This window comes from Hermetia illucens, chromosome 5, assembly GCF_905115235.1.
Source record: "Hermetia illucens chromosome 5, iHerIll2.2.curated.20191125, whole genome shotgun sequence".
Classification (NCBI taxonomy): domain Eukaryota; kingdom Metazoa; phylum Arthropoda; class Insecta; order Diptera; family Stratiomyidae; genus Hermetia; species Hermetia illucens.
In genome coordinates this window covers 36312608-36328555 of record NC_051853.1, presented here as the reverse complement: position 1 = coordinate 36328555, position 15948 = coordinate 36312608, and the positions used below count along the sequence as shown (strand labels likewise).

At 37.8% G+C, this 15948-nt stretch overlaps 1 protein-coding gene across 1 annotated transcript in view; it reads right to left on the bottom strand.

Annotated features, from left to right (window-relative positions):
* The window catches only part of LOC119657878 (G1/S-specific cyclin-D2), a 180572-nt gene that overhangs the window by 69159 nt on the left and 95465 nt on the right, over positions 1 to 15948 (bottom strand). The window contains exon 3 of the mRNA XM_038065009.1: positions 14076 to 14297. Within this exon, the coding sequence (XP_037920937.1) occupies positions 14076 to 14297 (222 nt within the window). The remainder of the gene's footprint in view (positions 1 to 14075; positions 14298 to 15948) is intronic.

The window sequence follows — 15948 nt, the reverse complement described above, 5'->3', positions numbered from 1 at the left end:
TCGGCGCTTTAGATGTTAAGCATGAAGATTGGTATCTTGCAGACTCCGGAGATGTTAACAGATGAATGTACGGATGAAGATGATGATGATGGTTTACTTTTGTCTAGAGATGTTAAATTTAGTTAAGTGTTTCTTTAGGTCATTGCGAATAACCGACCGCGCACTGTTCAAATCTATCGAGGAAGTGGAGGAGATGAATGAATGGAGCGTGGAGATGAGATTTTTTTTCTGTCGGTTGGTTCAGCAGAAATTCGGTAATAATCTGCGAAAAGATTCCCATTAGAGGTTTTTGCAGTTGGTTGGATGCCACACCTTTAATAACTAAATATTTGATATGTGTTCTTCACGCAAATTGTTACGACTTAAAGTGTAAAGTATTTGTTTACGGGCAGTTCGTTTCATGAGCCTATGTAAACAATTAGACCCAATTATCTAACCATTCTACTGATGAATCTAAAAATAAATGATTGACTTATCAAGCCCTGTAGCATCACGAGCTCGCAGAGAGATCGAAACTAAGCCATTTTAAGCAACTATTATTGTATAATAGTCGTGGTGGTCAAAGGGTAGTATAGATCCCAGGGCGAAACGTGGATTAGTACCCACGATGGAGTATAAACCTGGGAAACGCCTGCTGAACCAACGCCTGTTGAACCAACACTCTACTACCAAACCCTATCTCCACCTCCACGTGGTGACCGCTGGGAGCTCTTTCTTAACGAAGAGCTGCAGACGAAGAAGGGTGAAGACGAGTCTCCCGCGCCTAAAAACGGGACGGGTAGGGCTGACAACCCTACACGGAAAACCGAAGTTACGAAGCCACAACAGGAGCCTCGGACTAGACGGATAACACAACGACGAACCCGGCAATGACAAAGGTATAACGATTTGCGCATTTTCTCAATAAAGCTGCTGAGCAGTTAGCCGATACCCTGTCCCAATAAAGGGCTGATGTAACAGCGTTACAGGAGATACGTTGGACAGGGATCGGTTTGCTGCAGAAGAGTCGCTACACCATATATTATAGTGGCCATCCAGTAAACCATGTGCTCGGAGTAGGTTTCTTAGTCAGTGAAAAAATGAAACCTGCTGTTATCGGCTTTGAAAACGTAAGCGAACGGTTATGCACTCTGCGCTTGCGAGGCAAATTTAGAAATATAAGCCTCATTAACGTTCAGGGCTCTAAAGAGGAGACTGCAGAGTCGGAGAAGGATACCTTCTACGAAGCAGTAGAATGAACCCTCGAAGCCTGTCCCAGATATGATATCAAAATCATACTTGAGGATTTTAACAGCCAAGCAGGGAAGGAGCCCGTATTCAGGCGATACGTTGGTTCCCATAGCTTACACGAAAACACAAATGATAACGGACTATGGATCATTCAATTAGCAGTGTCACACGAAATGGTTGTTGGAAGTACCTGGAGAAGCGACTTCACAGACGGAAAAAGGAAGCGTGGGAGAACCAACAGATCTGTGAACTCGAAAAGTACAGGGAGCAACCGAACCAGGCGCGGAAGTTTTACCAACAAGTCACCTCTATGTTCATCTTGCCTCTATGTTCATCCTGCCGAGACAAAGAGAGAAATATGACTTCCGACAGAATGGACATATTGGAGCAATGAGTTGAGTACTTTTCTGAACTACTGAACAACCAGAAAATTGGCGAGTTGTAGGTTCCGCCAACTGAAGACGACGGACAAATACTGCCACCACCAAGCATAGAAGAAACACTCCGTGCAATTCATCGTCTTAAAAATCATAAGTCGCCAGGAGCCGATGGAATTACAGCAGAATTGGTTAAATATGGAGGAATATGCTCAGGGTGTGGTACAGCGAATCAATGCCTGACGACTGCCAAAGAGGCATAATCTGTCTCATACATAAAAAGGGAGATATCATACAGTGCAGCAATTATAAAGGTATCACGTTGCTGAGTATCATCTATAAGGTATTCTCCGCTATCTTGCTAGGCCGGACAGCCCCATATGCCCAGAACATCATTGGCCCATACCAAAGAGGCTTCACTCCAGGCAAATCAGTAACAGATCAGATTTTCTCTCTGCGGCAACCGATGGAAAAACTATTGGAATTAAAGCCGCCTATGATAGCATAGCCAGGGTAAAATTGTACACGGCCATCAATGAATTCGGTATCCCGACGAAACTAATAAGACTGACTAGGCTGACCCTGACCAATGTGCGAGGCCAGATAAAAGCAGCAGGATCACTCTCAAGACCATTCGACATCAACAACGGTCTACGATAAGGGGATGCGCTATCATGCGTCCTCTTTAATCTGGCCCTCGAGAAAGTGATCCGTGATGCTGAGGTAAATGCAAGAGGTACGATCCTCTTCAAGTCCACTCAACTACTGGCTTATGCTGACGATATCGACATCATGGGAAGAACCACCCGAGACGTACAAACTGCCTTCATCCAGATCGAGCAGGCGGTAATCGGCGCAAGATCTTGGGCTGCACATCAATGAAGGCAAGACAAAATATATGGTGACAGCGTCAGCAGCAAAAACTAGCCAACCAACATCAAACCCCACTGGTCAAATGGGAAGAATAAAGATAGGAGAGTACAACTTTGGGACCGTTGATAATTTCTTATACCTAGGGTCGAAAATCACAACCGATAACAGCTACGATGATGAAATCCGCGCACGGTTGTTGTCAGCCAACAGAGGCTATTTCAGCTTTCAAAGACTGTTCCGCTCGAAACGTCTCACCATAGGGTCAAAGCTTTTACTGTACAAGACAATGATCTTGCCAGTCCTCATGTATTCCTCGGAGATTTGGGTTCGTAGCAAGAAAAATTGCAAACTCTTGGCCGCGTTCGAGAGAAGAATCCTCCGAAGAATTTTTGGCCCCCTACAAAAGGATGGACGATTCCGTAGCCTACATAACGACGAAATCTATGAACGATACCATGATCGTCATGTTGGTATGGTAGAAAAAGAAGACGGGGTGGACCCTACCTGAGATGGAGCGATGGCGTAGGTCAGGACGCCAGACAGCTTTTAGAGATATCGAATTGGTGGATCTCGGCGCACCACCGGAATATCTGAAGTTCCTTATTAAGACAGGCCTAGACCGTATACCGTTTGTTGCGCCGTTGATGATGATGATTATTGTATAACATTCAGGATTTTGACTAGAAGAACTACCCGCACTTAAGCCACTAGGTGAATCTACCACAGGCTACCAAATATCCTTCAGCTAAATTATAAGCCTGAAAACTATGAACTATGAACATATGTAGCTGTCACATTTGTTCGATAAGAAAGCCTGCATTTGCGAACTAGTAATGATCTGTTCTGTGTGATATTTAAATCATTGCTTTATCGGGATTTCACATAGATCTTGAGACAATATCCTGATATTACTAGGACCCCAATCTCATAACCTTCCATTGCACATAAGCATCAAGGAACATTTTCCCACTTTCAACAACAAAGGATCTGTAACTATAAAACCCTATGATCTGCAATCTTAGTTGAGATATCCTCTAATTTATTCTTCCGGAAGTAAGAAAGAACATCAGATAACCTCATGCCCTCTACAAACACTCACTTCACCCTTCAACTAGAAAATAATTATCATACAAGCAAATCACTTCATAACTCTTCTCCCAAGCATCCTCAATCCTTCCTCAACCCAAATCTGCGCCGCATTCTTTCTACTAGTTTCTTGTATACACCAAGATATTTTTATCTTTAAGCGATCATGTCGGCATCCTTTGTATGATTTTTGCAGGCTACCTTAACCCTCCATCCTTTTGCGATTTACCTTTTTGCATTTGTTCACTAGTCGTTTACTTTTCCTGCCTCATCACTGACTTCTTCCTCTTGTGTGTAACATGGCACTTCCACATTCTACTAACCTGGCCGTGGTATATTTTCGCAAGAAATTCGCAATGGCTCTTAACCGAGTTAATTAACTCGGAAGATCGGTCAGATTCAGATTTCCGAAATGGCCTCCAGTGGACTTTTCTTTATTTGGACTGTAGCTTTTTTCGTTGAGGATCATCAGGTCTATAGTGTTATTTATAGTAAGTTGTAATGAATAATCGTTCATTGGTGCAAAAACAGAATTTTTTGGGAAGATGATTTTGAGGTTTTTTTCATCTAAATGGAGTCCCCTCCGATTGTGTCGTGATGGTGGTCGATTGTATCGTGTTAATGTGAACGTGCGTTTTTGTTACTTTTTCATCCCAGTTTTTATGAACAATGTTCGAAATTTGCAGGACTTAAACATTCTTTTACTTCGCATCGTCTTATTATAAATTTTTCGGTCGACGATTAGGACCGATTTTCGGGCAATGTTCTACCGAATAGGTAACCAGCCGCAATGCTCCGTGGTTTAAAGTGAGTTCCCAAGCTGAGAAGATAAATTGGAATTGATTGATCAATTTCAAACCTCAGAAGTACTGAACTGAAAAATAAAAAAAAAATAGAGGCAAGGACCACTCTGTAGAAACCATATTCTGGACAAAAGCCTTCAACAGAACTCTCAGTTAAAGAAGGTACATACTGCAAGAGTTTCACAAAATTAGAAACTCCCAGATAGAAAATCTAGAGCTTAACACATGGAAATTTTGCCCACCAGATACACCCTTAACTCAAATATGACAACATCAAAAACATGAAGCACCCAAACCATTGCCACTTAGAGCCAAAATCTGCACTTATGCGTCCTTCCCTCTCACCTAGATTAAATTGATGAATTGTGATGTGATTAATTGATCGAGTTAATCTCAATTTTTTTCTTCTTCTTTGACGGTGATTTCATTTTGTTGCATATTCACCTTCTTTGCTTTATCACAAGACCGAACCTCGGTCCAGCAGATTTTTTTTGCTGGTAAGTTTGCGTGAATGAATGATTTGACTCTTTGGCTTGACTCTCATACACACTCTGATGAAATGATTAAGTGATTCACGGTGCGCCTCAAAAATTAAGGGAAAAAAAGAAAGATACGTTTTGTTAAAGGTAGATTTTGTGAGAAATACTTTTTCGGAAGGAATGAACAGCACAAAAAAGAACGGTTGAATGGTGAAAAAAAAGAGGATAAATTCGTTTTCATTTGACTAATGATAAGGCGATACTGTCGATCGGTGATAGGTTTTATGTAATCGTGTTATAAATTGATGGATTGTGAAGAAAAATGTTGAAGGAACATGTGAAAGATGTCAAAAGAAGTCATCGGAATGTATGAAAAATTGTCTTGATTAGTGGAATCGGCAAGTGGTTGGACATTCACCAAGGAAAAGGCACACAGAAGGCCCTTTTCCGAAGAAATAAACACTTCTCCTCTGCACGAAATCGTCAATCAACTTTTTGGTAAACTTGGTTGTTTAACCCAAAAGCAGGACCACAAAAGAAGTAGTAAGTTGCTTCCTAAGTGATCCAGTCCGTCATCAAATGGATGCGGACTCAGGACTCCCAGCATCCTCAACAAATAGTTCATCATCTTCGCGTTAAAAGAAGAAAAATGTTATAAAATAGACGCTAAAGTAATGGTCAAAAAAGAAAAAGAGGAGCTCATAAAAAGGAGACAATAAAGGATCATTCTCAAAACGAATAAAGGAGATTTCAACCAAGTTCATATTTCTCCTTCCTGTTTATCCAAACATTAGTCGCAGAAGAGAATTAAGCGGCAGAAGTAAGCGGAAGCAGAAAGAAGAACATTGTGAGGCTATATCGCAAATTCTGGTCGAAAATTGGATGCTGAAAGGGAGCATCTAGGCGCAAAAATTTAGTTTCATTTTTTCCAAATTGTATGACACGATCTACATATACACCTTATTATAAAAATTAAGAGCATGGAAGCAAACTCATTTAGGAAGTCCATTTTGGTAAACAGAAACATTATTAGAACTGGAATGGTGGTTGGTGAAATTCATTTAGTTGAATAACAAAGGATCGAATGTTCCATGCAATGCACACTTCTCTCTGATTGGCGTTATGGAAGGGTTTTTTTCGAGAAAACTTAATTTCAATTGTACGCCCCCAATCAAACAGGCACTGAATTAAAGAAAAACTTCCTATTTTTAGACCAGACGATGTCACAAAAGGGTAGAGATCCCATAACTCGCCCCTCACAAACATCTGAAGCAACGATAGACCACCAGATAAGAATGTATGGCAATACCATCGTGAATTTTCTTACTCTGAATCGTAGTTTCCGAGAAGCGAAATTAAACGCGCATTACCAACCCATTCATTTTTTTGCACTTTTTGTCGTTGGACTGGAGCATGTCCTTTTTATCCAAATAATGAATTTCGTCGTTAGCGCCGATGCAAATAAAGATGTGTCGGGTTTAAGGCACGTAATCTGTGAATGGCATTAGAGGAAGCCCAACCTCAAGAAAAAGCAACAGCAAAAAGACAAGCAAGCGTGTGTCAACAGAGGCTTTGAGTCATACTTAGGTGCGGGCAGACCTGAAGGGTTTTGCGTAGCTCTGCCCTTATAGTTAACTAAAGTGAACTCTCAACCATTCCAACCGTTCGGTTCATATTGGACTAATTCCAATTTATGAGGACATCTTATGAAACAAAACACTCTCTTACGTACAAAAACCTCCTTCCAGTTCCAAATTTGGCAAAAACAAGATTTCATTTCGTCCTTTAAATTTTCTGCGCAAGCTATAAATTTGAAATGATCCTTGAAGTGTGATGCGCGGGAGTAAGTTGTCCCCCATTTGGTCCAATCTGTCATCAAGTGAATGCGGACTTAGGGCAAAGGTGAGGCAGCGTCTGACGATTTGCCTCTGCCCTGGTAAGAAACTGCAAAGTCGTCATCGCCTAACATTTAATATCAGCTTCCACTTAAAAGGAATAGAGGGGCTTCGGTGGTGGTGGCCGATGACCGGTATTTTGAAAATCCGCTGAGAATTCCCACATCAGCACATTTTCTAAAAGATTTAGTTCTGCCTAGTTTTAACTAAATTGGCGAGAGTTCCAGGCCATCTGGAGAAGCCGTATTAGCCCGATTTAGCCGATTTAGGTAAAATGGCTGCAGCTGACAATGCTATGTAAACTTCAACTGCCTTCTTGAGACGCCAAATTTCTTTGACTTCCCAAGCCTATATGATGATTCACATAACTAAACCGATCATAATAGCTCCTCTCCCCTACTTCATGATTGCTTCAATATAAGGGATGCATTTGCCCACATAATTTCGACAATGATTTGTACACAACATCCTAGTCCTTCCCGCGTCCGTCCAACTTTCATTGAAACCTAAACCATTTGACTATGATTGGAAAAAGCCTTCAACGCCCATGTTGTACATAAGCAATTTTCTTTAGTCATACCGGAGTCATTTTTTTTTCAAAAGGCAGCATGCTACTATCCAATGACGTCACATTTTTTATAGAAATGGAAATCCTAAAAAGACTAACACCAGAGCTAGCGGACCCTTCTCCCATTCCTTGACGTAGTATTCAATTAACACGAAGAAGCTTTACGTTTTGACAAATGATCGGCACCTTAACGCCATTTCCCACGATTATTCAAAACAGGACGGCGTTTTCAAAACTTTGCTACGTCAAACCGGGACAATGTTCCCAAATGACAGATAAGCGAAATATGTATAAAACAAAGACAAATTCAAAAAGGTGCTTCGGTTTAACGAATACCAAAAAAACTCTAAGCGTCATATTCTTCTAAAATGAAGCCATTTTGTGTCAAATAACAATTAGGAGATGTTTTCCACCACTTTTGGAAAATGGTGTGGACAGGGAGATAAACAGTAAATACAGGCTGTAGTGAACCCATCAATGTAGAATCCAATAAAACGGCTACGTTAGAGATAAATTAGAAGATCCATGCCATATGAAAGGGGCAGACTTCCACAATTTCTCTTTCTAAATTTCAAACAGATACATCTGTTGCAGCTATGAAGGACGATTTCCATATTTCATTCTTCAATTCTTTTATTAAATATCAGCCTTTCAGCCGCATGGCCCCGGATTTAAATTCCGGTCGTCAAGGATGTTTGGGTTCGTCTTTGTGCTTATCTTGCTGGAGTAGGCTTATCATTTACGCATTCAGTGTGATAAGCTGATCCAATGTCTCATTAAAAAAATAAAACGGACAAAAATAGTAATAAAAATAAAGAAAACGTGCGCATATTCTATACTCCAAAAAAAAAAACAGAAGACATATAAAATCAAGGGCACCCTTGTTACAATAGTGAAAGGAAATTCACATACATCTAGTAAATCTATCAAATTCTAGACAGATATCTCTCTCAACCCTTACTGAATAAAGACTTCCGTATTTACCGGAAACTTGTTGTTTCTAAACAGATAGATTTCTCCGAGAGAAAAAATATATTAAAGGGACTAACATCTATTCTGGAGGTTATCGATTCTGAACAAATATCGCTCTGGTTCCCAAAGAGCTGTTGTGAAATTTCTCACAGATTAGTCAAGATAAGCGATCTTCAGGAACACTAGGGAACTACATATATTCAGCATTATTTGTGTTCCCTTTCACAGCCACACTAAATGTTCGCCTAACATACACGGGCATTTCACTGTACAATTAAATAATTAATTTATATAGGCAACTGTCATTCAACCTGAATTGAATTTCTCTGAGGATTTCAATAAACAGAATAAGCCATGCCATCATACAAAGTATAATATTTATAGGCGCCTTTTTTTACGCCCCATTATCAACAACCTCCGATCCAAATATTACTGGTGGAGTCAATGGCAGAGATAAGATACGCCAAATATTTCCCTATAGAAAAAAGTACAGAACCTACTTATTGTGATGTTAAAGTTATGAAATAATTTGTTCAAAAGTATAAAAGCAAATTGGCGATTAGTTCAGTGTTAGACAAAATAGTTCCGTATCAGGAAAAGTTAAGTCTTGTTGATAATTTTATAGATTTTAAGACCAAAATAGTTACGGTCAGTATTTTTCAGAAAACCGGATGGATGCAATGATAATTAAATAGAACTGAACTATCTGAGACTTTTAACTGTGTGATTGCAAATTTATTATGAAACTTTGACAAATAAAGCAAGTCGAAAAGCGGAAATTCCGCGCTTCAGATATGAAAGGAGTCCTGAATTTTTTATATAAAAAATATTTATGTTCTCGATGATTCATAGTATATATGCGTTAAATTTGTCAGACGATTTACATTAATATAGAGACAGTCTATGTATACGTTTGGACAATTTCGCCCTATTATAATTTTATTAGTTTTAGTATGATTTCCACTAAACTTTCCAGTAAAGTGTCCCATATTATACCGCAGTTTTATGATTCTAAGCTGAACCTAGGAGTTTCAAGTAAATTTACAAAGCAATATACTATTATTAACTTTATTTATGTAGATATCAAAATGGAGAGTATTGTGGGGACTACATGTCATACATAGATGCCACCACTAAGGTTTTTTTTTGCAAATTTTCAACTGTGAATTTCCTGATGATAGTACTTTGATTTAAGTGGCAATTTTATAATCTCCCTTCCCCTCCTTACTCTGCTTCTCGGGTGATGACAAAACTAAAGAACCTACTAATCGAGACCTTTCATTTGGTATGCTACACCTCCCCTTCTTTCCTTGTGTGAGGACCCATTAAGCTCGTCGTCATTGCATGGGTGGGGGTTTACACTCCCTTATCTTTTTACAAAATTTTCTGTGAATAGGTGTAACGATTTTTAAGAAAAGTGCATATGACGTACAACAATACCCTGAACCGATTTTAACAAAATTTTGTTTTCCACACCGCCTTGAAAAATGTGCTATTTTCATTCATCATTCCTTCCCCGAAATCATTACAAAGAACTTTACATAATTCACAACTTTAACCAACTGTAAGGTGCTAGACACAAATATTTAGCACCTATTTTTCCCTCAATTTGAGTATATTTGTGCAAGGTGATACTGCACACTACAAATTGCAGGGAAATTATTCTCAAACACTTCACTATCTTAGTCTAATATTTAGCAAGTCTTCTTGCAGTGATTATTCACCAAGCGTATTTAAGATACACAAAATACATAGAAAACTTCATATCAAGCAACATTTTATACCTGTAGCAAACAGTATACAAGATACCAGTTTTCTTATCGCTAATCCTCCTTTGTGATATGAAAAATTGCAACTCAAAAGTGCAGATATCTTAAGGTATTTATATTACTATATGGAATGCTGTATTTACAGAAATATGAACGTATATTTGAAGGGGAAAAGTACGACGGATGAGTTAAGAAATATTTTTGCTCCTACGAACCTCACGGTCAATATGAACTTTACGACTAAACCTTTCTAAGTAATCATATTTAATGATTGTTTATTTGGATGACGACTAAACAAGATACACAGATATTTACTTAGTTTGTAGAAAAACAAAATAAAAGGAGTTTAAATTGGAATTCGCACGTTTTTCAAATGACAGTCACATCTGCCTTGCAAAAAGTGACTACCAAAGTGTGAATTGCAAACTTCCGTTTGTGATATTAATAAATCTACTTCAATTGAAATATTATTGACGTATTGAAAAAATAAATGTAGGATCAGAAGTAACTACGTGAGTTTGTAGTTCATTTTCATTTAGAAGTCGAAATTTTTATTGTCAAAAAGCGTTTCAAATCTAAATTTTACCGCATTGTCGTCCATCCTGTCGCCCTCTACGGTTCTGTGTGTTAGCCGACTATAAAAAGCAATGAACAATGTGTTGCGGCAATGGAGACGAAAATGTTGCATTAGACTAGTGGCGTGACACGTTTTGATCATATCCTAAATGAGGATATCCACGATCGACAGGGGGTTGCACCGATCGTGGAAAAACTACGAACGGGATGTCTTCGATGGTATGGTCACGTAATTCATGCTAACGAGAGTTCACTTGCCAAGATTGGTCTGAACATCGAAGTGGATGGTCATCGACAAAAAGTTTGGCCGAAACAATGGTGGCTTGATACGCTAGATGGGGATTTAAAAGCCTCGCAATTTCATCCAGATCAGGCATTTGATAAAATAAAGTGCCGAAACCGATCACGACGAACCGACCCCGCTTGTGAAAGGGGAAAAGGCTCAAGAAAAAATGGAAGATGTAAGGACCGATGAATGCATGACAGTTCCATGTCACAAAGTTAAAAATTCCATTGCCTTCTATTATTTAGAAAGCGATTTAAATAAATCATTTCATGGAAAGCACTGTATTGGTCATAGTCAACCTCATACGCTTCACACTCTCAGTCTAATATTATTAACAAATGCCATGAATTTCACCTACAAAAGATACAAAAAAAGAGCTGGGGAGAAGTAGATTCTTCATGAATGGAATGTTACTATTTCATTCGAATGTCAATTATTCTCGTTAATTATGACGTCACCATCTTATTTGTATGGCTTAGGATGCGGTAATTTCGCACAAAATGGATAAATTTGAGCTGCTATAACTTTGACACTAATAGTCGGACTGACTGAAACTGGGTATGCGTATGCACGATTCTGTCCTCTATGCCGGTACAATTTAGTACTGTTAGGATGAACTTAAGGAGGGTTTTTCAGTCAATTTCTAAAGATTGGTAATATACTATTAGTAAGTTTATTTGGGCAGATATGGGAATGGGACATCTTTAGAGGCTTAGATTTCACATAAGTGTGTTACACAAAACCTTAAAACGAACGGGAGAGAAGTAGATTGGTCATAAATGTGACGCTAATATTTCATGCGAATGTCAATTATTCTCGTTAATTATGACGTCAGCATCTTCTTTGCATGACTTTAGAAGCAGTAAATTCACACGAAATTATTAAGTTTGAACTGCTATAACTTTGGCACGTGTAGGCGCAATAAGGTTCTCTCTGCTGGTGCGAAATTTGGTAGTCGTAGGATGAATTTAAGGAAGGTTTTTCGGGTAATTTTTTTGGATTGGATAGCTTCCGAAAATGAGTCCTGTCTCACTTTAAATGCGTACATTTTGACTCCTAACTCACGCAGTTTTTCCGGTGAAATTTTTTTTTTAAATCCCACCTTTGCATGTATGGAGAGCACCCCTTTAAACTCCATCTAAATTTATGTCGCTCGCTGTGTGCATGGGATTTCATGGTTCCCATCTGTCAACCAAATTTCGTTCGGATCGAATTAGCCATTTTAGAGAAAAGTGCGTGTGGCAGACAGACAGATAGACAGTGACAAAGTCAACGTTAGCACCAACAGCGAGAAAATCCTAGTTTACATTTCTTCGAGAAGATTATGATACCGGTTACCTGAGATGTACAAGAAATCTAGACAAGAGCAACCACTATAAGCAATTTCTACTACATAGAGCAAATAAGGAGATTACGAGAAGCACATCCACAAAGTGGCAATGGCTGCTATTTGTGGATCGGATTGTTAGCCACTCAAGCATATTCTCTAGATACGAACCTTAGCGACTTGCATTTGCTTCCTCGTCTCAACGAGCTATTTTGAGGACGCATAATATTAAAACTTTAAACATGAAAAAATTATGAGAAATAATATGCCAAATTAACAATCAGTACCAGAATTGGAAAACATCCTCTTCATTCCACCCTGGGAAATCGTAATCCCTTGCTACTATACGATACGGCAAGGTCTACACAGCCAACCAAAGGGGCTCTTATCCATGAATGAAATCATACAGCATTTGCTCATATCTGAAACACGAATATGGATCAGCAGATAAAGCCCTCTCTCATGGTCACCAACGAATATCAGCCACAGCGATTAAACATATTTAAACGAGCCCACGAACCAAAGTTTACTAATCATAGCATATGGAAAGACAGTTGATAAAAAACCAGCACTTCCTACATCACGAAAAAAAATTTTTATATAATTTGCAACAGCTGGAGACAAGAAATCCCTTATCAATATCTTTTCCTTCCTGCAAAATTTTCGCTAGAGAAAAAAACCAGCGTGCATATGCCTTCTACTTACACATACGTCTAGGCCTAATATTATTTTCCTTAATCCACAGTGTAACCATCAACAAAGTACAAATTACCCCCTTGTCGGTAGATACTGATAACAAACCAACGCAATTTACATATTCATTTTTTTATTTGGGATTTTTTCGTTGTATATCCAGTCATGATATCGCTGGAAGTATTCTCTCTTCCCAAAAGAATGTAAGATATGCGTCACGTCCTGTATTTAACTATCGAATTTTTTTATATGGCGCTTGAACCATCTGAAGGAATATTCAAGAAGTATCGCAAACAAAATTTTGTGTATTGAAGAAATTGAAATTTAGTGTTTCATAGGCAGTTCACATGAGTTTTTTGAGTGGAGATGAAAATTTGTCAGTTAATTCAGTCTCCCCCAAATGCCAATCAAATAACTACGTTTTTTCAGGTTGGATTACATGTAGCCGGAGGTTTAGTTTGGAGGGCGCTTAGATCAATATTAGCCAAATAAAAACGCTCTTCCACTTCCATACCCTACCCTAGATTCAAGTTGTTTGCATACTAAGTTTTTCTCTTCATATGATAATTGGCTTTCTGTCAAAAGTTATATTAATATTGCAAAGAGCCAAACATTGAGAAATATAGTAAAAAAAATAAACAACAAGTACAAGCTAGAAGGAGGATTTACCCTAACTATAGAATTGTAATAACAAATATAAAACAAAATTGTATAAAATAAGATTGGATGATCGTTTAATTAAGCTTTTTTAGTACCAAATATACCATGAATTAGCTCCCCCTTTTTAAAATTTCATGAAACATACTGAAATTAACTTCAAGGCCTTCACTGAATCTATTTATATTCTTTAGATAAGACTTCCTAAATAGCTAATTAATAAGCCCCCAAAGGCTTTCTTAAAATAATCATTAAAACCACACTAAATAAAATAAATTAAAGATTAAAAAAAATCGCAATACAAATCTGATTATAATCCCGAACAGAACCTCAACGAGGAATAAATTAACACTTTGAATTTTACCGTCAAATTTTCGCTACTTTGTAAATGGTTTGGAAATCCTTATTACCCCGAAGCATATATAAATATTCAAAAGTTATTATCATGAATAAACATAAAAAATATAAAGATATGAATACTTACTAATAAATCACGTTTCACAATACTGTTGTCTGTATATAAAACTAATAAATCCGCGGACAGTCCACGACAGCTTGGTTCGCGTAATTTTGATGCTAACAACAAACAACTTGTTGCTAAAATTTGTAAATGTGTTTTTCCTACTAGTATTGCTGCCAAAAATCTATCCATATAGTTAAGTGCTAATAGTACGACTTCTTCTTGACATTTTTGCTCCTCGCAAACCTAGAAAGACAAAAGATACAAATATTAATATGGAGGAAACATGAAAACAATAATAATTTCAAAAGTACTAAATCAAATAAATGTTACAAATGTAATAATAAATCGAAGATTATGAAAAAGGGCGAACCCAAAAATATATATATAGTCATTCTCATTGATATTTACAAATTGATATTCATATTTCATTTTATACTGGATACAATTTGATCTTTTTTGGGGGATTTAGCACAGGTAGCAGGCTGAATCAGACCTTGACCTTCCCAAATTTGAATATCTACAAATATTTTGATCTGATTTTACAAAAGTTAACCGTTTTGGGACTGCAGGCAGCTTCACAAACCATTAGGGCGTACAAATTAATGTGTTTTGACTAGACAGACTCAAGTTTTATATTTTACTTTTGGGGGACCCATTATACTGTTTTAAATGCTATAGAATTTATTTTTTGCAAGCTGGAACCTTCTCAAAATTCCGGTAAACGTAGTAATTGCCAATCCAGCCTTAATAAAATATATAAGTTAGTATCAACCTTGTGTTGGGATAAAAAACAATGGAATTCTATTTTGTCAAACCAATGAAAAAATAAACTTTCCATTTGGATTGTCTCCACAAATAAAGGAAGGTTCTGACATAAAAAAAAACAAATGACACATCGGCTAATTAGTCCTAATTATCTACTTCTGAGACAGACAGTCTGATTAATTTCCACACCATCACTTGGCATCTTGTCAACTAGGTTATTTTGACAACATAGGGCTACTTCGAACGTGATAATTTTGATTCTGTTAGCAGAAGGAAATGGAGCAAATCTGAAAATTATCAGAACCAACTGGGCCAGAACCCCGACAAAAGAAATAAGAGGAACACTGCAGGGCTGCCTAGCCAACATACTCATACTCCCAAACGGATAGAACACAACTCGTCTCTTCTTCTGGTGTATCTTGAATTCGCTCCAAATTTAGTTCTTCACACCTTCAATTCGCTAACTACCCTGACCAATCTCCACGGTAGCTTCAACAGCAATCAACCGTAAAACCTTGTCCTTTTCCTTAAAATGTACCTTAATTTTGTGGTACTTTGTGGTACTTCTACAGTTTTCCGCCGAATACCCAGAGCTAATACATCTTATCTATAGTTCAATTTGTGAGAGCCCAATCTGGCTCACTTTGGACGAAATAACATTGACATAGGTGGCAAATCTATTAAATTGTACAAACCTCCTCTTAGTAGATGGTAAGTAGCTAAGACATACTAAGAGAGTGAGTCGTTTTCGAAATACATCCAATAATAAAACGAATTGTACCCGTAGTAGGAAGTCATGTTTTTTCTGTCTATCACCAAGTTCCGAAGGTGAAGTAAACTTTAATCATTTAATGACAGCAATAACTATGACTTTTCCAGATACTAAATCGCTCGATACTTTCACTGCACTACAATCACACCAAATATAGACCATTCGAAGCCCTAACCGAAATTACGAGTGCATGTTAGACAAATTTCAACTCAAAAAATTATAACCATCGATTTCTATCCTTCAAGTTCAGAACGTACCACTGTTAAAGAAATTATAAACTAAGAACTCAATAGAGGCTCAACAGCAGAAAGGATAATTCGAGAACATCTACAGTTACTATAAGACCGTGATTCTAAA